We start from the raw sequence: 23971 nt of genomic DNA on the forward strand, positions 1-23971 counted from the left end.
AAGAAAGCCTATTAAAAGAAACATTTTGAAATGTTTAGTGCTGTATTTGTTCTAATTATTATGTAGAAAAAACTTTGGCTTGTAGAGGGAAAACAATTAAAGATTTAGATGACCTGTGTTTGCTCTTATGTTGATTCCTACAACAATCTAGATTTGAGTTGGCAACAGCAGACATCAAATAAAGTATACAGAGATGGAATTTCAGAGAAAGATTATGTTAACAGCAATTTCCAACTCTATGGGAAAGTGCATAAATTCATGGGCTGGCAAGGAAAATTGTCTCCCTTGACTCTTTTGTGCTATAATGAGGACCTTCTACATATTTTTTTTTAAATGAAGCTTTTAGAAGCTAGCAACAAAAAGGGATCATTTATATTTTTACAAACGGATGTTTTAAATCATTTTTCCAAGTTGTAGAAGATTTTTAATATTTCTACAGCTTCATTTTTCGGTCTCCTCTGGAGGAGATGTACTATTCTTTGTGAATTAAAGGGAAGTATAGAAATGCAAATGTTGCAGATTATAAAACTGTACAAAAGGACTGTCTGCTAAATTGATTTAGCAGGCTATATGGGACATTGTATCCTTAGACAAAAGAGAATTGGAAGTTAACAAAAAAGAAGAGAGATTTAGGTAAAGAACTTAATGCAGAGAAATAGGAATAGCCTAATAAAATGGATTTGTGTAGAAGTCAGACATCAGATTGTTCAATTTAGTTATCTACCATCCTTAGTATACTTAGTATATTTTTTTACTCTCAAATTGTACCAACTATATAAAATATCATTCTTTATTTTAAATGTGGGACAGTGTGAGAAGTACTAATATGGGATAGAGTATAAGAAGGAATCCATGGCATATATATCACGTTAAGAGCAAATTCAGTGTTGATCAGGATATATATATACTGATTTAAGAGTTCTACATATGCAAATCAAGCCTGTACTATTAGAATTATTAAGATTATGCTGACAGAGAAGGATCATTTAAAAACTTGTCAGAAGTCTCATTTGAAGAGAGAAGGTGACAACATGAATTAAGAACAGTGATAAGTTTTAGGGAGTGCTGATAAGGTTTAGAAAGACAGTGAGTTTCAATTTATTTAGTAGGGATGCTTATTTTAAAATTGTACGCCCCTTTCCTTTTCTCTATCATCAGTATTCTGGAGAGAAAGATTTTGTTCATTTGTACTTTCTCTTATCATTTATAAATGGAAACCTAAAGTGGGTTCTAGACTTGAAGCATTTTGGAATGTGAGAGTAATCTTTTGCATTGAAGACTGAAAACAAGTTATTTCTCCTGGCTACAGATTATGTAACTAACTCGAACCCATCAGCTTGCCATTTGCCAAATGGGGAGTTCCACATAAGAGAATGTATGTCTCAGCAGAAACCAATGACCAACATTAGGAAACATTGCCCACAGTTCATGTCCTGATGAGAATCAGTAGAACCATCATAAGCAATGATCATCATGAGCAGTTGTCATGTGAAAAGCACCACACTAGATGATGTTATACAGGCAGAGGACACTGGGATCAATGAGACATCTGCCCTCAAAGGGGCTTACAACCTAATGTAGAGGAAGACATATTTCAAACTATTATGATGGAATGAGCTGAGTTTGAGGAGGGGAGAAAATAGGGGAGCAGGAGGTGATTATGAACTCATTGTGGCACTATAACTCTCCGATACCCAAAAGGAAATATTGGTGATGTGGTGTGCTCTAAGCATTGTTGTCATTATTATTGAAACCCTTGCCCACACCAGTATTAATTGGTTGTACACTAAAAAAAAAATGATATCCACAGGTGCTTCTCAGCAATGTTGACGAGCAAGTCCCTTTGACAAACTACACAAACACGATTGGTGGTTAGTTGGGAGTGAGTCATAATAAAGATCCTCTCTGGAACAATGGAGATACATTAGGAAGCCCTGGGTCTATATTTTTCTTTCTCTATTCCAAGTGACAATAGCACTTGGTTAATAGCCAATAGCCAGAGTTTGTTTTTTGTTTTTTCAAATACTATCTTCAACAGCCACAGATCTTTCTTATGGTTTTGTATTCAGCTAGCCTTGCTATCTTCATGTTGTAGTCAGAAATAAGTCAGAAAAAGGTTCAGATGATATTTATTAGCTGATGAAACCAATATGACTACAGGGACACATTTTCTAGGAACCCAGAAACTCCCACAAGCTTTGGGAGCTACAGAACGCACAGCAGGATTCCAACCTGTCAGCTAATGGCACTGTAAATATCACTGATTATTCTCTTTTTTTAAAGAACAGGATTAACAGCTCAATCAACCGACTAACTGAAAGGACAAGTGATAGAATGGGTAACTCCCTGCATTATCAAAGCTTTGCATAGCAGCTCAGAGAACACCTTTCCTGATGAGTGAAGTGTCAGGTCCTAATAGCTGGTTGGTTTGGATATGATAATCAGAAATAAAGTAGTTAAAAGGATTGTTAATTTTAAAAACCCTGATTAGGGGTCAGGATGAGACTTGGAATAGATCTCTAATGACAGTGCGCTTTGGGGCAATGTGCTTGCCTAACACAATGGGATATCCATTAGCTGCCATTGTCACACTTCCTTTGGTGTCGGAAGTGCATAGTGACTTCAATATCTGAAAATTGGAAGGATACTATTTGTCAATGGAAGCACAAGTAATCTTTTCAGAGTGTTAAATTCAGGAAAGAATGTGTGTGTGTGTGTGTGTGTGTGTGTGTGTGTGTGTGTGTGTGTGTGTGTGTGTTGGGGGGATGGCAGGATCTATCAATATGGCATATAGAAGGAAGGCTATTTTTTTCCAGAATGATCTTGCCCTGAATGTGCTTTCTTCTCCTGTTTGACCCATTTGGCAGGAACACCATACTCATAGGCCAAAGCTAATATAAGAGGAAGGAGAACTAAGAGAGGCCTTTTAGTATTTCACTATGAAGATTAATTCTTCAATTATTATGGAGAGGGTGAGAAAAGCACTGTTTCTATTGTCTCTTAGTGAGTTTGACAGGAGTAAATTTTGTTAGTTTTCCTACTCAGTCTCTGGAAACAGTTTTATTTAAAGCTGTGCCTAATATAGTGCATGCCACATAGTAGGAACTTGGGAATAATTTGTTGAAAAAATCAAGGGGGTATGAAATGTACAATAAGACAAATGGTCTATGGACTTGTTATCTGAAGGGAAGAAAATTAATGGGAAGTTCATGGAATCTCATCCTGCATTAATATGTTTTTAAGATATGTATGTGAACAGTGCTGTTTATCTAGCAAAACTGTAGTCTAGGCATGGTATACAGCTACTACTTGCTAGGGTAAATGGATCTACTCATAAGAATAATGTAGTCTTTTGGCTCATCTGGGACCAGATTTTTTTTCATTTCATTAAATGAAATGTTTTGCTTTTTTGCTTTCATTAAAATGGTAATCACCAGAACCTTTGGATTTGGGGCAATTTATCCATCTAAGAAATAACATAGATTCTTAGTTTCAAATTGTAGACTTTCTGTGATATAGATATAGATATAACCAAGATTCAAACCATTCATCCCCATATTAATTCATCATCTATTCATTTATTCAATATATATTGGACATCTACAATGAATGAATTATTATGCTAATAACAGTGGTATAGTTTTCTAAGAGCAGGAATCTTGTTTATTTTTTCTACATTTTATCCCCAGCATCTAGCATAGTACATAGAATATATGGCATATACTTAATTGGTGCTTGTTGACAAGTGAATGAATAAATGAGATACACACAGAAGTAATTATAATGCCAGACAAAGTGAAACAAGTGATATAAGCTAAGTGCTGTGGGCACTAAGAGAATGGTGCAATTGACTCTACCTTGGGAGATGTTGGTCAAGAAAGGCTTCAGGTAGAAGATAGTATTTAAATGAGTAAGTTAGGACAGGCAACACACACAAGAGGAAGGGCATTCCAGGCTAAAGTAACATTACAGATAAAGGTTGTGGCAGTGTCAAAGTATATGCCATGTTTTGGGAATGGTGAGAGTGCAGGGTGGTTGAAAGGATGGGGCTGGAAAAGAAGAGCAATGCTAAGTTATAGAAGGCTTAAAATATCCTACTAAGATAGTTGTGTACCAATGAAGGTTTCAGAAGAGAGTGATAGGCTACAACCTACTAACCAAGGCTTTATTAAGCACCTACTAAGTGCCTATATTGTACTGTAAGGAGTATTTCCCTTTATAGAATCTACAGTTTGGATTTGCAGCAACTATTATTTCCTTTGGGAAGTTTTTTCTGACCCAAGTCCATAGCACTGTATATTTTCCTCATCACAACACTTATCATAGTGTAATGTAATTGCTGGTCTAGTCTTTATTTATTCCACTGGAATGAGAGCTCAGTAAAGGCTGGAACAATATCTACTTTGCTCATCATTGTAATCCTAGTGCCCAGGACAATCCCTGACATGTATGTATTAGGTATTCAATAAACGTGTGTTGAATTAACAAATAAGAAATGAAAAGTAAATGAATCATATAATAATTACTTTGCTGTATCTACAAAATGCAGAGGGACCCTTTATGGAACATTACCACTGAAAGATGGAGGGAATTTATTAATTAATATGAGATTGGCGAGTTTGTGTTTGTTAATGATAAAATGTCCTGAAAAAGGGCAGGTTTCTTTGTGGTACTGGGAACTCAGTTCCAAATCAAGAATTTCCAATTTAGTGTTGGGATTTCTCCAGGATGCTTTATGTCTCAAAGTTGGCAGAGGAAACTTTGGTGGATATGTGTTTATCTCTAAGATGGTGAGATGACTTCATGAGAACAACATTTTCAGTCTTTTTTTTTTTATATATATGTAATGACTGTAGTAATCAGTTTATTACACAGATTAATCATTCTTGAACGTACAAGCTCCAGAGGAGCAATTGGGTCTTTAAATATACACAAGTATTTCCATCAAATGAATTTTCACCCTTACATCCAAATAGACCTAAGCAGTTAAAAACATAAGAAAATAAGAGCTATTAGCTATGAATTAACTGAGAAACCACATACAAACCAAAGAATATGGAAGAGAGAAAGAAGGGCTAAAAGGCTGAAGGTTGAAGGGGTGGGGAGATGTAAAAGAGTTGGGAACAAAGCCCATCACACTTTATGTACTAATAGCTCCAATCCATTTAAATATTGACCAGTTAAACTTAGACCTTAAAATACAGGATGTGGGTAGAATTAATCTGGTTGGTCATAACTTTCACCCAAGACGCAGGTCCTTCAGAATAAAATGAATACAGAAACAGCTTCATGTTCTTCACCTTGCTTTACATAACTGTTTTGAGTTTAAATGGATTCCACTTAAAAACAATCTCCTACAGGTCAGTGGAGCTTTTCTTTTCCATCCAAGCACACACCAAACCCACCACCCCTCACACCTTGCCGTTATCCAAATTTAAGTCAATAAGGAAAGCTTTTAGTCTCGCACCTAGGTTACGCCTGGAGAAATGGCTTGTCACACACACACTTCTCTGCTAGGAGGCAATGTTGGTACAGAAGTACAGTATTTCTAGTTTGTTGTTCCAAGTATGTACAACACGCAGCACTGCTGTATCAGGTAAACATGTGCACAGGGGAAGATGAGGCGTGGGCTCATAGAAAGCAGTCAAATGGAAATCAAAAGGACTTTCTCTTTCAGAGTTCCCCTATCTTTATTTGTAGAGGTTATCCAATAATTTCTTTAATTACATCGCATACTTCTGAGTCCATTCCCGAGCTATTCTGTTGTACTTTTCTCTATCTGTTTTGTAGATCCGAGCAATCTCAGGCACTAAAGGATCATCTGGATTGGGATCACACAACAGAGAACAGATGGACAAGAGTACTTTTGAAATAGTTAGTGCTGGAGACCACTGTGACCGTAGAATATCAAGACAAATGCTGCCATTACTGTTAATATTTGGATGATAAATTCTTGTTGTAAATGCAACCTTAGGTGGTTTGAAGGGGTAATCTGTTGGGAAATGAATTGTCAAGAAAAATACTCCACCCTGATATGGACTGTCATTTGGCCCCATTATTGTAGCTTGCCAATGGAACATGTCATCTCCAACAGGACCTGCTGAACATTGTGCTGGGGGATCCCGTGCCAGATCATTCAATTCCTTGTGGATTCTCTTCAGAGCCATGGTGGGAGGCGGGTGGCGGCGGCCCCCGGGGCGGGAACGGGGGCGGGGGAGGGGCGGGGAAGGGGCGAGGGAGCCTGAGGCTGCCTCGGCGATCGCGGTCGGCCGGAGAATACGGGAGTTCGGGAGAGGGGGAGTCTGGTGGGACGGGCTGAGGGCCGGGGCCCACTCAGCTCCTGGGCCTGCCGCAGCGGTCACCGCATCACCCGGCGGCGGCCCCTTTATGCGCTGCCGCCCCAGCCGCCGCCGCCGCCGCCGCCGTAGCTGCTTCTTCTTCCCACATTTTCAGTCTTTAAGGAAGTTATTTTGCAAAGATAGATTTGTTTGGGAAGTTACAAGTGATGATTTAATTGTATTAATGTAGCCTTGAAGTATGGTGCATCAGTGCACGAGTGACCTAAGCAAAGTGTAGGAGTCTGGTAAATATGTATAGAGCCAGTAAATATTTGTTGAATGCCTTCATTCACTTCTTGTGGCAGATTATATTTTAGAGGATGGTCCCACTCACTTATTTGTCTCATCTTCTTTGTTGTTGAAAAGTAGAATCTGTGTTCCTTCATCTTGAAACTGAGTTAATCTATGAAACTGCCATCATTGATAGAATACGATAGAGTGAAGCTATGCGAATTCTAGCTAGGACAGAAAAGATGATATGGCATATGCCTAGTGTTCTCTCTCTCTCTCCCCCTTTCTCTTTTGGAATGATCACCTGTAGAACCCACCCACCATGCTGTGTAAAAGCTGAAGAGACCACATGGAAAAACACATGTACACAAGGACAAAGGCCCCGAGCTGATATCCAGCATTAACCATCAAACGTGTGAGTGAATGGACCTTTAGATGATTCCAGTTCTTAGTCATTGAATCTTTCAGTTGAGACTCCAGACATGGTGAAGCACATATAAGCCATCCCCACTGTGCCCTGAATTCCTGAGCCATGGAAACCATGAGATATCATAAGTAATTATTGTTGCTTTAAGCCACTATGTTTTATAGTAATTTGTTACTCATCAGTAGATAATGAATACATTTGTACTTTATAGACTTTATAAATTAAAAAAAAATCATAGATCTATTTGAAAATTTGATGAAAGCTAAGGTGACTTACATGATCCCTTCCTTCTTGTGTTCACACCCTTGTATAATCCCCTCCCCTTAAGTGTGGGTAGGGCATTTAGCTTGCTTCTAACCAATAGAATATGGCAAAGGCTATGAGCTGTCACTCCAGTGATTATGTTATCTTTATGAGACTCTCTCCTCCTAGAAGACTCACTGTAGGGTCTTGCTGTCCTTGCTGCCATAAATCCTACAACCATAGGAAATGACTTCTGCCAACAACCAGAGTGAAGATTGAAGCAGAACCCAGTCAAACCTGAAGATGAGAATGGAGCCCTGGCTCACACCTTCATGGCAGCCTTACCAAGAATCCTGCTAAGTCATACATAGGCTCCGTTGCTCACAGAAATTGTGAGATAATAAATGTGTGCGTTGTTTTAAGCCATTGAATTTGTAGTAATTTGTTATGTGGCATAGAAAACTAATACAAAACCTATGGATCTTCTCCAAGAAAATCAGAGATTCACATATACATAGAGTCCTTATGCAATATTTTTGAATGTTTACTGACCTCTGTTTCCCATAAATGGAGCCTAGGTTAATAACCACTGTTGTAGATCGTTTGTCTAGCAGTCATATGCAGAAGAGTACAATGCCTCTTAGAGAATTTTCTTTGTGATGTTTCATATTGAATATTTTATTTACTTGCTTAATTATTCAATTCCTTATAATTGAGTATTTTCCACTTCAAGATTGAATTTTCTCTACCTCTTTGGAGGTAGATCATTGAAACAGTTTCATATTACTGTTCCACTCATAGAAGGAGTCTACCACCAGTCACTTTTCCCATCTCCCACCTTTGCCTTTTTAGAGGCAAAACCATGGGGAAGGTCAGCAGACTTTAGTAAACAGAAAACAAACAGGAACAGCAGATAGAGTGGTGCTAATGAATTAATCATTACACAAATGCTAGTGAACACAATTCCTTATATGGTTTACATTTTTTTCCTATTTTTCATTGAGAAGTTAAATTTAAGGGACAACAAAGTTATTTCTTTTGATCATCATTAAAATGTAATGCAAATAAACATCTCTTTTCCAACCTCACTGTTAAAGCAAGTGTTTTCTTTACCGTCTTTCTTCATTAATAATTGCTATGCTCTAATAAAATTAGAGGATGTAGAAAATAATACTTATTATGAATTCTCTAACACGGGCATGCAAACATCCTCATTAAAGCTGGTGATCTATGTTTTGTTGTTTAGATAAATGTCTGTAATTCTTGCCTTTTATTCTTACTATCCATTTCTCTGCTGAAGAAGCACAATCAAGTACTGACAGTGTCCACCATTTTTGATGGTACTAAAAGGAAGGATCAATTTCTTGAAGGGCCAATTGGAATTGCAGGGGGAGCTCCAAGTTATTTAGAAGCATAGGACAAAATGACTTTTTGCCTTCTTTTCTCCTTCAATTGTACTGTGAATAGTAACCCAAGGAAGGCAACTAGCAAGCGTCCACATGGCTCCCTGGAACCAGCTTCTGCACCAGGAATATCTGGCTGTTGGAGATGTCCCCATCTGCCCCACACATGAGAAGGCAGCCTGCATCTGGGCCAAGTGTGGATGGCATGGAAGAGTCCTCTCATTTGCTTGGTAAATGACAGTGACACAAGTCCCATGCAGGCATGCCGACTGACTTAATCTTTCTCTACTTTCCCAATCACAAACAATTTGGCTTTGCCTATTAATTTTTGTAGGTACCGTTAAAAGGAATACCATAGCTAATGTTATATCAGACCCAATTACTCTAGTGAACTGCTTCTATTTTTTTTTTCTTTCATGCTGTGGCATTTCCTTTCCCCTGAAAACACTCTTTCACTCAGTCTAGCAATTAACTGCTTGAACAGTATAATAAGGAAGCAATTAAGAGGTGACAGAGAAAAATTAACACTCCATTTCACATTAAAGGCTAAGTGAGTATCCTTGCCATTGTGAGTTAAATGTGTCTTTGAAAACCTGTAGTTTGGATGTATTTTCCTTTTGAATAAGGAGCCCAGCTCCATGTTTTTTGTCTAGCATCCCAATCTGAAAATGGATGATAACTAATTGGGTGCTGTCTGCTTAAACAGGCTATATTAATTGCAGTTTGTTCTCCTGTAAGTGTCAAGGAAAACAAAATCTTTGTAATGTGTAGGCATAATGTACGGCTGCCTTCATTTGAATATGCAGGCCATGTCCTAGTGCAAATAAAGCAAACTCCTAGATGCAATGTTGCCATGGCAGGCAGCATTTGCATAATAAATAACAGCTATCATGAGACTCTCTTTATGAAGTTCTCTGTTGTGTTGTCAGCTGTAAGGGCCTCCACTAAAGCAGCCAATATTGAGGAAGTAGTGTGTTTTGCTTGCAAATGCAACACCCCAACCAGAGTCACTGTCAAGAATATATTATTTTAGTGTTGTTGGCTAAATGGGATGGATTGTGTTAAGTGCGTACATGGAATACATGGTAAACTGTATCCACACACATCCACAAGATAACAAGAATATGACTTAACTTCAAGACATTTGGTTGGATTAAGTAAGGAACATATCATTAGCTTACTCTCTGTACCAAGGTCTTTCAACACAATAGTGATATCTGCAATCTCATCCTCTATCACCTAAGCCTGAGTTAAACAAGTTAGAAAATCTTTCTTATTTCTGGTAATAGGGATTGGAATGACATTTAAAGGTGGGTGGTTCTCAATGGCTTTATCCTGTGAGATTCTATTCTCATAATATCTTAAGGCTACCGGAAATTTCCTGATACTTATTTAGAGGCTTTTCTCTAGGCACTGAGTAAATTTATTTTGAGTCGGCATTAGCACAAAAGACTGGCAAAAAAAAGTAAAGTTATTTTTACGTTGATTGTTATTTATTTCTTCCTATTACCACTCTCAGAAGCCCTTCTTCATTGCATATTCCCTGGGTCTCAGAAGGATGGAAGTTTAATTGTGTGTAGGTGTGTGTGTGTGTGTTTCACAACCATTAACTTAAGTTCATGGAATGAGATTAATAGGAGCCTTTTCTTGGCCAGGAGTGGTGGCTCACGCCTGCAATCCTAGCACTCTGGGGAGGCCAAGGAGGGAGGATCGCTCAAGGTCAGGAGTTCAATACCAGCCTGAGCAAGAGTGAGACCCTGTCTCTACTAAAAATAGAAAGAAATTAGCTGGACAACTAAAAATATATAGAAAAAATTAGCCAGGCATGGTGGTTCATGCCTGTAGTACCAACTACTTGGGAGGCTGAGGCAGAAGGATTGCTTGAGCCCAGGAGTTTGGGGTTGCTGTGAACTAGGCTGACACCACGGCACCCTATCCCATTGCAACAGAGTGAGACTCTGTCTAAAAAAGAAAAAAAAAGCCTTTCCTTGCATAGATTTACATGTACTGCCTATCTCTTTGGTTCAGAAAAATTCCATAGTTTTGTTCCTAATGGGGTTCAGAACATGCTACACCAAAATATGGCAACTTGGCATGGTGAATATTTTAAATTGAAGGAATTTTGAAGAACAACAACAGCAAGCTGAATGAACAGGTGCTAAGTTGCTAAGTTTCCCTCAGTTTACTACTCTTGGCTAATAATTCTTTTTGTCCAATCACATTGTCCCATGAGTCTCTACTCTTCATCAAATGTAGCACGAAAACATGCAGGTTTAACTCTTTCTTCAGGTCTTCATTTCCTTATGAAAACTGCAGTGTCATGTAAAACTTATATTAAATAGATTTGTATGCTCTTCTCTTGTTAATCTGTCTTTTGTCACAGAAACCCAGACAAAAACCAAAAAGAGTAGGAAGAAAGATATATTTTTCTTCCATTATATTTCCAAGGAAAAAAATCACTGCTACCATCATAATCACTTTTGCTACTGCTTATTGTGCACCTACTAGGCATCTGACAGTATGTTTAAGTGATTTTTGTGTACCATATCTCATTTAACCCTTACATTTCTTATAGTTTCTATTTTAGGCCTGAGAAAACTGAGGCTCAGGGTCCTTCAGTGACATTGTAAGGGTCATAAAGCTTGGCAGAGCCAGAATTTAAATGTTGTGCTATTTCACTACAAAGTTCAGGCTCTTTTCACCACACTGAGTGCCCCAAGGGCAGAATTTTAAGAACTGAACATTAATGAGCCCATCTTTAAACAATGACTATTTTAATGACTACAAGCAGCACCATATTTTTTTCTCAAACCAATGAAAATAGAAATATTCCTGACTCTAGGAAAGAAAGGTGCAGCAAATCTGGAGCTGATTCTCACCTCTTTATAGCCTGATTTATAAGGGCAAAGAAGTTAGAAAGAAGGCTGCTCTAGATGGAAGCCTAATAGGTTGTCTTTTATTTCCAAAAAGCAAAAAATAATAATAATAATAATAATAATAAAGAGGGAAAATAAACCCAACAGCAAAACCTCAACAACTCATTTTCAACTTTTAAGAGCTCAGAAAGGTAGTCTAAGCTATTAAAGACTATTTATTATATATTTTTAACATTTTATCATCTTAAAATTTCCTTGCTCATATGAAACTTGCTGTTCGGGTGTCTTTATAGAGCAATTTTCTGTAGCCAAGTTACACATCTTAAAATAATGACTCATAATGGAAATTGGGTGTGAGGTGGCTGCAGCATTAGCTAAAGAGCACTATTAGAATATGCTGGATTACAAAAAAATAAACACTTGGGTACTTCAGCTTTTAAAATGAAATCCTTAAAAGCAAGGCATCTGTGGCAAATGCAGTAATAATATTTAATACTTTTGGAGAGAGTGGCGAAAATGGCAAAAAGTGACCAAACAGTTGGAGAACCTGGAAAGGTTGTGTAGTTAAGATCTGTCCTGTACCTTCCAGAAGGATTTAGGTGTCAAAAAGAATTTCTTGCAACCTAGTTTTCTTTTTCTTCTTTGTAATTCTCATATCAGATCTGCTTTCCTGTAAGCCATGGGTTGGGAGGCAAAATTTTCTTCTTTCAATGATTCTTTTAAATGAATAAGACATTAAAATTATATCACTGCGTGTCCTAAATCAGTCACTGAGTCATTTGAAATGACACTGACCCCCCCCCTTTCAAATCCATTCTCCTCCTTATATGACAATTTTAACATACTCCTTTAGAGGGGCACAGCCCCTTCTTGCTAATATTAGAACCATTAGGGGATGATGAAAGGTGTTGATGGAATGTGTGTGAATGGGGTAGAGGCAAGATTAAAAGGTTAACATGCACAGATATGATTAATGTCTTAGTCAGCTCAGGCTGCTGTAACAAAAATGCCATAGACTGGGTGGCTTAAACAACAAACATTTATTTCTCACAGTTCTGAAGGCTGGAGAGTCCAAGATCAAGGTGCTGACCGATTTGGTGTCTGGTGCGGGCTCTCTTCTTGGTTTGCAGGTGGCCAACTTCTGGTTTGTCCACTCATGGTGGGAAGCAGAGAACAAAAACAAACTCTCATGTCTTCTTATAAGGGCATTAATCCCATTCATGAGGGCTTTATCCTCATAACTAATATCTCCCAAAGACCCCACTTTCAGATATCATTACTTTGGAGGTTAGAATTTCAAAATATGAATTTGAGGTGGGTACAAACATTCAGTTCATAAAAATAAATGTCTTATGAGAAATTATATGGTGTGAAGTGTTATATCTCAAAAAGGCTTTTGTGTTCAAAAGAGGAAAAGGTCACACATGGTTGGGCCAGTGGATACTGAAAGCACTCAAAATAGAAGGAACAGCAAAGGTAAAGCCCTAGAGATGTGCTATGATTTGAAAGTATGTGTTGCTCCAAAATTCACGTTATAACTTAAATTCCAATGTGATGTTATTAAGAGGTGGGGCCTTTAGGAGGTGATTAAGTCATGAGCATAGAGCCTCATGAATGGGATTAGTGACCTTATAAAAGAGCTGGGGGGAGTTAGCTAAGTATTTTCTGCTATGTGAGGACATAACATTTATCCTCTTTTGCTTTTCTGTACTTTTTGCCATGTGACGATACAGCATTTGTCCCCTCGGGAGGACACAAAAATTCAAGTGGCCATCTTGGAAGCAGAGACCCAGTCTACATCAGACAGCAAACCTGCTGGCCCCTTGATCTTGGACTTTCTATCCCCTAGAAGTATGAGAGAATAAATTTTTGTTGTTTATAAATTACCCAGTCTCAAGTATTTTATTATAACAGCATGAATGGTCTAAGACAAGGTGAGAAAGTACAGGTAAAAGTGTTCAGGGCAAGGCAATGATTGTATTTAGAACAACAGGATGTGTATAGTGCATAATGGGAGATCAGTCAGGGAACGGAAGTTAGCTTCTTCTTTGACCTCCAGGTGATGGTTTCCATCAGATACTGTTTTTGGCATGATCATTGCTCAGTTTCAATCTTAGGTAACTTTTGGATTAAAAGGAAACATGTTTACATAAAAAGGACCAACAGATTTCTCAAGATTTTTTTCCACCTGGCATAAAATTGGTATTGGTATTCATATAAAAATTGAGTGCTGCTATAAAGTATTTGTTTGGAGTGGGCTACCCAGGTTTGAATGGTAGCTTCTCCTCTTACTAGTGACTTTAGACCCATGGCCTAATGTTATAGGTTGAATTATTTCCTCCCTCCTCAAATTCATATGTGGAAATCCTAACTTCCATACCTTGGAGTATGACCTTATTTGGAGAGAGGGTCTTTACAGAGGTAATCAAGTTAAAGTTATGGTGGGCTCTAATCAAATATGACTGATGTCCTAAAAGAAAGGGAAATTTGGGGCACAGAGATAGACATGGATAGAGGAAAGATGATGTGAAGAGACAAGGAAAAGAGGGCCATGTATAAGCTGTGGATAGAAGCCTAAAACAAATCCTTATAAAGAAACAAACCCTTCTGATACATTGATCTCACACTTTTAGACTCTTGGACTGTGAAACAAATTTCTGTTATTGAAGCCACCTAGTTTGTGGTACTTTGTTATACCCCAGCAAACTAATATAGCTAACCTTTCAGGATTCAGCTTCCTCACTGTAAAATGAGTATAATAGTAGCTGCCTTATACAGTAGTCATGATGAATAAAAGACTTAAAATACACAAAGCACTCAAAATAATGCTCAGAATATGTGTGTGCTATTAATGTTATGGATGTTATTTTATGTCAAACCATTTATCTTTCTATGTTCAGGTAACTTCCTTGTGGATATCTCTATAAAAAAGGCTTTTACATTTGCCCTTTAATTTCAACAAGCTCCTCTTAGCTTGTAATCACTCTTCCACTTTATTTAGATTGTTTCCTATTTAAGTTTTTTATACTTTGCTTTCTAATCAAACTGCTACTCAATGCAAACACACATCTTTCGTTAAACATACTATTTTCTTTCATTCATTTTGCCTGAACTCCTGTGACCCTATCAAATAGGTTTCCCACAAATTCCTTATCTTGGTATTTCTTTTAAGGATGCACTTTCAAGAACATACCTGCCTTCCATTTCTACCTGCAAATAGCAAAACAATATCAACTGGCAGAGATAATTACCCACTTGTGAAAGAAAGTGTTATTTCTTTCTATTGCAATGCAGTGCAATAGAAATGTCACTCTGAGTCGGGTTATATTAAGTAGCTTTGTATCACATGACATGGTGTGAACTGACACATGCTGTGCTAGTGGATTAGATTTGAGGTCACAAATTTAAAAAAACGCTTTGTACAGAAGCAAGTATTAGAGGCTGTAAGTAACAAACCTGTTATTCATTTTTCCCCCTTCTGTGATCTTTACTTTTGCTGTGTTGGGATAGTAAGGGTGTTAAAATTAATTGTGTAATTTAACCCACATCTCTAATTTTAATTTTAGCTATACTGAGTACTTCATTTGCTGTCTTTGTATGACAGTGAGGGAAAGACCCCTATATCCCTATAGTGAGAGGCTGATATTTTGGTGTTTTATCCTGTCTTTGCCACTAACTATCACATGACCTGAGGTGAGTTCCTTTCTCTCTCTAGGCCTGTTTCTCTACCTACAAAATTAGGGATTAGACTAGATGATCTCAAAGTTTCATCTGGTTCTAAAATACTAAGATATTCTCAAGCTCTGTGATGATAGAATATAGGATTTAATAAGGGCACAGAGGCCAGCTAACTCTGGTATTCATTCCCCTTGGCATTTTTGCTTTCTGTCTGAAGTCTCTCTTATTTGTGCTTTTAATTCTGCTTTAGTGCCCCAAGAGGCTTTACTGACAGCATCAGAATTTGAGAGCTAAATATCCTATACTGGTCCCAATGATTACATAATGAATACAACACATCACTAGGAAGTTCTTTGACAAGGTAAGTAATGTTCATATTCAATGCAGGGCTTCAGTAAGGCGCTGATGTGAGGACCAAAGACAAATTACAAATAATTGATTGAGGTTTTCATGTATGTGATGAACAACCGATTTTCAATTATGTTTGACATGTAATCATCCTGCTTTTTTCCAGTAGACGAAAGTTGTCTTATGGATGCTATATGTAAATGTGGGCACTTGAAAATATTCATCTGTAATGAGACAGATTTGACTGAGAGGAAAGAGAACAAAGGGGAAGAAGATCAGAACGGCTCTGGGGTAGAAGCAGGAACACTCTTTTCTCTGCCCTACAGCTCTCACACCCCCACCTGATGGGGACTGAACAAATATGGAGGTAGAGATGTTGCCAGTACAATGAGAAGCACTTTTTAAAGTATCTGATTTAGAAAGAGGAGTGTCTAAAAGGAATAAACACAGCTTAGAAAACTAGGCGGGGGGCGGGGGAGGTCATAAAACCTGTCTCAGGCTGGGCACAAGTCAAAGAATGTGAAATTTAGTAGAGAAAGTGACCAGCATAAATGGGGGGGGGTAGGGGTGGGTAACGGAGTAGGGAAGGTAGATGACTATAGAGAAAGTCATTAAAAAGGATCTGACATTTTCTTTCTACTAGTAGCTGAAGAAAACATGAATCGAGAAGCCAGATTATTTTTAATCCAGCCATAGCATATTAGACTCTGATATCACAAAGTGGTAAATCACAAATGTATTAATCTATATCATATTTGGGACTGAGAAGTGTCACCCTGCACTGAAGTACAGTTTGTTCTGTAAATAACTGGAGAGATACAAGGGTTATGTACTATTAGGGGATAGTGGCAATTAGGAGAACAAAAGGGCAAGAGAGCTAAAAAGGAAAACACCTTTAATCTAATGATCCCCAGGCTGAGGACCAGGGACTTTGGAAGAAAACTTCATCATGCATTATATGCAGACTGTATACATAATGTGTCTCATCAACATATGCACTGCTATTTTCCACTGCTTTTTATTTTTCAAATTAATGCCTGTCCTTTTGTAATTCATAAAACAAAAATCTAACTAAATTCATGGTTCTTTTTAGCTGTTTTGTCCTTTGGCAACCATCAGATCATGTGGAGTTACCTGACATTTTTAAAAAGAGAACTGCATGCTGGAAGTGTTTGGGAACTGTCTTTTTATGTCTTGGGTAGTGAAAATCAACAGGTTTAGCAGGAAATGGCCTGGTAAAGGATTGCCTTAGTGTATTGGCTGCAATGTTTTTTTGACAAATTCTAAAAGGTTTAGGGATACTGGTGGATAGAATTTCTTGGAGAACCTATTGTTTCTTTTTCTGCTGTGATGGATGTGATAAGCTTTAGATAGCCTGATATCTCTAGAGCCAGGCAGAGAAGGCAAGGAGAACTGAGAGACTTGGGAACTCTCTACACTTCTATGGACAGCAGACTGGAGAGGAGAGAGGAGCAAGTACCAAAAAAAAAAAAAAAAAAAGAAAGTCTCTTTCGAGGGCATTAAGGTGCACAAAAGAGTCAGGTCCCATCAACTTCCATCCCTTGGAATTCATGGAGGTGATCTTGTCCCAGAATCCTGGCCTTCCTCTTTTTTGAAAATTTTGCATAGTTCCTGTGCTTTCTGGAGGAAAGTCATTACATATCCATAGACAAAAATGGTATTTGGGTCTCCAACATGAGTGGGGATGCTCGAAATATATTACATAAATTCTCTCTTTCATTCCTTCTACTTCCACTCATCCTCTTGGTGAGCAGATGAAGAACTTCTTTGTGCAAGGTTATAATGGAGTAGCAGTGTACTAGATGGATACTACTACAATTGCTTCTCAATGTATTCACTGAAATGTGGTTGTGGATGAGCTGGGGATGTAGATATTTTGTACACTGAGGGAAATGCTGTCCAGTCTACTAATGGTAAAAGAGCCCAGTTACTTCTTAATAATTAAGTGAATTTGTTACTGCTTTACACCAAAGGACTGATTTGTTATCAGAGTAATGAAAAAGATTGTATTTTTGCAAAGATTTATTGTCAAGAGTAACAGAAAAGCTAGACTCTGGTAATACAACTCAATCAATGGGCTGAGGAGAGCAACTTTAATAATCCAAGAACAACTGGACTAGACATTATCCTATGCTAAATATCCCACATTATCATGTGGCTCAACTATTTCAAATACTGTCCATCATAACAGTGAAATATTTTTATTCATAACAACAACAAATGGCATCAGCCACAAACTCCTCCAAAATATCCTAACAGACCTTCTTGAGAGGAGGACACCTTCACTCCTAGTTGATAAACTGTGTCAACTTTGAATTATTTCTTCACTTGATTTATTCACCACCATTCTTGGAGCTCCTTGAGAGAATATTACTGCTTACTTTTGTTAGTATTGATATCCCTTACAGTTACCAGCATAGAGCTTTACACATAATAAATATTAAAGAAATGCTGGTTGAATATAATTGAAATATACATCCTCATCAAGAAATCTAAGGATAATGTGTCAAAAAATCTGAAATGTATTCTTCCCTGTAAATCGAATGGTTTAAGTTCCCAGCTGTATAGATTGATACTCCAGCAAGGTAAAACTTACAACTCAACATGAGCCTTTCTTGCTTAAATAACTAAGGTTAAAACCTGGACAAAGGTATAAACCAAAATAACCACTTGTGTTTGAGTTCATAAGGCAGGTCTGGCCTGGTCATTTAAGTCATATATTACCAAGGTCTTCCAGAAGGAATGGTAAGGACTGGTAAGGAATGGTTGTGTTTAAGTACAGGTATATGGAACATAGTTCTTGTTGATTGAGTCAATGGCTGACTCAATGCCTTCACTTGTGGATTGAGTCAATAGTTAAAGATTCTCAGGCAGCTGCAAGTGTGTGGGGGATAGAAGTGGGGTGGGAGGGCTATCAGAATGACCTTTGGAGCATTGCAAGTCACACTCACATGCAGACATGTTCTATCTTTTGGTGTCATGCCATATTTGGGGGATAAGAACACCCTAGAGAAGTATATCAGAATCTTGAGAGCAGGAGCTGGGGTATGACAGCCTGCATGTGTGGGTTGAGAAGATTTCCCACGTGATTCTGATACCGTCCTTATTGCATGCATCCTGTTGAGAACTACTGGTGGAGAATAAGCTGAGGAGCAAATCCTGTACCAATGGATTGTTTGTCCACACTGTACAAGGATTATGCCATTGTTTCCTTTTATCCATCCATAAATATGATCTAAGGCACAAATAGAGCATCTGGATATGTTTGTGCAGGTTGTTCACTGCACAAAAGCTCACAGTCAAGGTGGTGAATAAGGGCTGAAATCCAGCCTATGCTCTACACTGTTTGTTCTAGATTATGTCCAGATCTCTAGACCTAATGGTAATGTAACTCACCTCCAAGAGGAAGTATTAGAGTTCTGGTATTTATTTATTTGTTTGATTGTTCATTCATAATTTTTATATTTCTAGAGATCGTGTGAAGTTCAACTACTTTTCTTCATAGTGTCTTGAAATTCCCTAATAAAGGGCATGTTTGTAGTAGATCTGAATATTCATTTAATAATATGCCAGGCCTTATATTGAACATTGAGGGTACAGAGATGAATAAGACACAGTCTCTTACTCTCAAGGAGCTTCTAGACCAAGGAAGAAGACAGAGAAGTAATCATACCATGACAGGAAGTGTGACAAGTGACATAGCAAAGGGATAACCTGGAGGTATGGAGAGCATCAGGAAGGACCCCCAACCCTGACTGTCTATGGTGTATGTGAGCATGCATATATTTACGTTGAGGAAAGGATTGTGAGGCTTCCAAAGGGGAGGGGAGGATTGAGTTGAGTCTCGAAGGAGGAGAAGTTCAAGTTACCCTTCAAATATGAAAGTGAGGTGGGGAGCAGTGTTCTAAGTAGGAGAGATATATAGTTGGTCCCCCGTATCCATGGGTTCTGCAACTGTGAATTCAACTAACCACAGATCAAACACATTTGAAAAAAAAACCTAAAAAACAATAATACAACAATAAAAATAATACAGTATAACAACTAATTACATAGCACTTTCATTATACTAGGTATCATAAGTAATCTAGAAATGATTTAAGTATATAGAAGGATCTGCATGGGTTATATGAAAATACTATGCCATTTTCTATCAGAGACTTGAGCATCCACAGGTTTTGATATCTGTAGGGGCTCCTGGACCCAATCTTCCATGGATACTGAGGGATGAATGCATCTGAAAACAGGAAAATCTAAGAGAATCTTAAGTGTGTGTGTGTGTTGGAAGGCTGTTGGGGATTGATGATGAGAGTTAAAGTTGAAGAGGTGGTGAGGGTGAGAAGGGATGGGGAACTACTACTACAGGAGTCTAAACATGGGCTGGGGGATGGGGACTCTGCTACTGTTGCTCTGTGAGGGATGGATTGGAGTGGGGATGAGTCTGAAGAAAAGGAGATGGGTTAGAGTATGCTGTAAGAGAATCCTGGTGACAGCCAATGAGAGCTTTCATTAGAGCAAAAGATCAGCAAACTACAGACCATGGGCTAAATCTGGCCCATCATTTCATTTTATAAATAAAGTTTTATTGGAACAGAGCCATGCCCATTCATTTATATATTGTCAATGACTGCTTTTGTGCTACAATAGCAGAGTTGAGTAGTTGTTACAGAGACCATATGACTCACAAAATATAAAATATTTACAATCTGGCCCTTTAGAGGAAAAATTGGCCAACCTCTAAACTAGAGCAATGACTGAAAATAAAGAGAAATGGATGAGTCTAGAGATGTAAAACAGATGGATATTTTCCCTTGTGTTTATTTAGTTAGTTATTTTATTTCTTATTTTTTTTTTTTTTTTTGAGACAGAGTCTTGCTTTCTTGCCCAGGCTAGAGTGAGTGCCGTGGCGTCAGCCTCGCTCACAGCAACCTCAGACTCCTGGGCTCAAGCAATCCTCCTGCCTCAGCCTCCCGAGTAGCTGGGACTACAGGCACGAGCCACCATGCCCGGCTGATTTTATATTATATATATTAGTTGGCCAATTAATTTTTCTATTTTTATGGTAGAGACGGGGTCTCGCTCAGGCTGGTTTTGAACTCCTGACCTTGAGCAATCCGCCCGCCTCGGCCTCCCAGAGTGCTAGGATTACAGGCGTGAGCCACCGCGCCCGGCTTTATTTCTTATTTATTAACATTTTCAAATGTAGAACAACAGAGAGAATAGTATAGTGAATACCTATTATCTAAATTTAACATTTGTCAATATTTTGCTACATACACATCATCTGTTTTCCTCTTCAGGGATATAAAGTAAATTATAACTATTTAACCCATAAATGCATCTATATGAATCTCTAAAATGTTTCAGAACATTTTCTCATATAATAATAATATGCTTAATACACCTAATGAAATTAATATTAATTCCCTAATATCATTTAATAACCATCCATTTTCAATTTTCTCAGTTCAATAAGTGCCTTGTATACCTTGTTTACTCAAACCAGGTTAAGGATCTAGTTTAACAAGAAGAATAACCTTTAAAAAACTCTTATTGATCTTCTTATGTGGGAATCATGATGTAAATGAGTTTCAGGAATTATTTCCTTGAAAAGACATATCAACTCTGAGAAATATATATTATTACTCTTTCCATTTTACAGTCATAAACACCAGTACTCAAAGAAGTTACTTTCCTCAAATTACATAGCTAGACAATAGCAGAGCCTGTACTTGAACCCAAGACTGTCTTTTCTTCCCAAGTACTATATTGTACACTGTGTATTTTAAAGGACTTGGTTGCCTAAGTGTGAGTTGTGAAGGAGAGGGGAGAGGTCAAGGATGAAGCCAAAAGTTTTGGATTGGAGAACTGGAGGCTATTCACTGAAAAAGAGAGTTCAGAAAAAAGAGCAGGTTTGGGGTCCAAGATGAGTTCAGTTTTGAAATGTTTGAGTCTGAAGTTATGATGTGATATCAATACAAGTTTTAAAAAGAGCTCTCAGGGACAGGGTGATAATGAATTGTGAGAGGGCAAGGATTGAAGCAAGGAGATTAGCTAGGAGGCCACTACTGTGCTCATGATGAGAGATGGTGGTCTCTGGACTAGGGAGGTGGAGGTGGACAGAAATAGATGGAACCTCTGTGGCACTTTGGTTCCATTTGCCGAGAGAGGAAACACTGCAGGAGGAAAATCATGGTGTGTGAAGCATGAGGCAGTGATGAAAGAGGAGGCTGGGAAGATGGGCAACAGTGGCAAACAATTTATCGTTTGTTCCAAGGGTTTTATACTTTTATAGATTCACTCTGGCTTCTCTATGGACAGTGGATGAGAGGGGGCAAAAGTGGAGGCAGAGAGACCATTTAGAAAATAGTTGCAATGCTCCAAGTGGGAAAAGACAAGGGCCTGAACTAGAGAAAAATAGAGGAGATGGAGAGAAGGACAAAGCTATGAGAGGTGTTAAGGCATTGTAAAGAAAAGGTGACATGGAAGATGGTTATGGCAGCTGAACAGAATGGCCACAATTATTTGACATTCCTCCCATTGATAGGCAGGGTCTATATCCCTTCCCCTTAAATATAGGAGGATTTGTGGCTGCTTTGACCAATAAACTATGACAGATGTGATACTACATAACTTCTGAGACTTAGTCATAAAAGGCCAAACCACTCCATCTAGTTCCCTAGATCACTCGCTCTTGGAGCTGTGAACTGCCATGTAAGAAGGCAAACTACCCTGACACCAATATTTTGGAGAGCACACAAGTAGACTTTCCCATGGATGGTCCCAGATAAACCTGTGCTTCAGTCAGCCATTCCAGCCCCGGCAGGGGACATGCAAGTGATGAAACCATCTTAGAAGTGGATGCTCCAGCCCTAGAAGTTGTAGCCTCCAGCTGTTCATGTTACTCTACCTGTTGCTTTAGTAGTGGAACTGAGCCTCCAATCATCATGAAGTGGAGAAGAGCTGACCCTGCTGCATCTTTTCCAAATTCTTGACTCACAGAATCTGTGAGCGTAAGAAAATGGTTGCTGTTTAATGCCACTAAGTCATGGAATTGTTTGTGGCATGGCCATTGATAATCAGAACAGAGTTGAACATAAAGATGTATAAGATATGGTGTTTGCCTCCCAGAAGATTATGATCTAAAGAGTCACATGAGAAAAATGCATAAATAAAAATGAAATAATTGTAGAAACATGTTAATAGCTGTATAAGACATGTGCCATGAAAATGTCAGGCAAAAGCAATTAATAATAGCAACAGGTAACTTTATGCCAGTGTTCTCCAGGTATTTTATATATTAAATGAATACGGTCTCATGCATTTGTTCTTCACAATAGGCCTAAAAACCATAGCCACTTATTAAGCCTGCTTTCAGATGAGAAAAACTAAGGCACAGAGAGGATAACTAACTGTCTAAAGTCTCAACAACTTGAAGTTGAACCCATACACTTGGCCCCCAGATTCTTTGCCTAGTACCTCTAACGTGTACCACCTTTTTTGGTCATGTGATATTAGTTATTAGATAATAGGGCAAGCTGAAAACATGTGCTTACAACCCATGTTATCTCCCATAGAAAAATTTAGATTGGCCCTTCATTGACCGGGGGATTATGGAAAAATCCAGTTCTCAATGTGATTTCATTAATTATACCAAGTCCCCTAGATTTCTCATTCTTTCTTTTTTCTTTTCTCATGCATGGATTACCTCATCACATTTTTTGTCTGTACATTAAAACTCCATATTTTCTTTCAAAACAAACTTCATCTGGAAGTCCTCAGTTTCTACATAGATACAAAAAAATGAATGGAAGTTTTCCTGAGACCAGCACTCTGCAGCTACAAAGCAGCAGCAGCATCTTGTGGATCCTAAAGAGAAAGGCACTTTAGGGTTATTCCACACACCTCCTCTTTTGCTGGATTATGTCTGCTAACCTGCTTTCCTGGAACATTGCTCCCTGATTTTTAATTTGATTCTATTCTTGGCCAAAAAATATTCCTCGACCTGGGCAGACTCCTTACTTTACTCCCATTGCTGCTCAACTATCAATTTATTAATTTGGATGTCCTAGGACAGTCCAGCTGCTAACCATTCCAAACTCTCCTGTCGTCTTCACATTTGCCATCCCACCCCTCACCTCCTACTGTATAGTGACATGAGCTCTCTCTTCTACTTCCTTCATCTGTCTCTTCACATGCCTGGCTTCTCCTTGCTTCCCACTAGTCTCAGAGGAGGATGTGCTCCTTCTCTTGGAGGTTCCCTAACCCCCTGGTGCTCCTAACACCATTGTGCTTCACCACTCTCAAAATCATGCTTCTCTAGTGATCTCCTTTGTCAGATATCTTCAGTCTCTCCTAAAAAGAAAAAAGAAAAAGAAAACAAAAGGTCTCCTCTTTTTTGAAGAA

General features: G+C 38.3%; 1 protein-coding gene across 1 annotated transcript; it reads right to left on the reverse strand.

Moving 5' to 3' along the window:
* Positions 1-5665: 5665 nt before the first annotated feature.
* Positions 5666-6416, reverse strand: LOC142865793 (ubiquitin-conjugating enzyme E2 D2). Its single transcript, XM_075999123.1, has one exon. It carries the CDS (start codon positions 6165-6167, stop codon positions 5724-5726), a length of 444 nt encoding a protein of 147 aa, XP_075855238.1. The 5' UTR covers positions 6168-6416; the 3' UTR covers positions 5666-5723.
* Between the last annotated feature and the right edge of the window lie 17555 nt (positions 6417-23971).

This window comes from Microcebus murinus, chromosome X (assembly GCF_040939455.1).
Source record: "Microcebus murinus isolate Inina chromosome X, M.murinus_Inina_mat1.0, whole genome shotgun sequence".
Lineage (NCBI taxonomy): Eukaryota > Metazoa > Chordata > Mammalia > Primates > Cheirogaleidae > Microcebus > Microcebus murinus.

Excerpts from the sequence above, each read along its gene's own strand:
- LOC142865793 (XM_075999123.1), bottom strand. The coding sequence starts at position 6,167 with ATGGCTCTGAAGAGAATCCACAAGGAATTGAATGATCTGGCACGGGAT.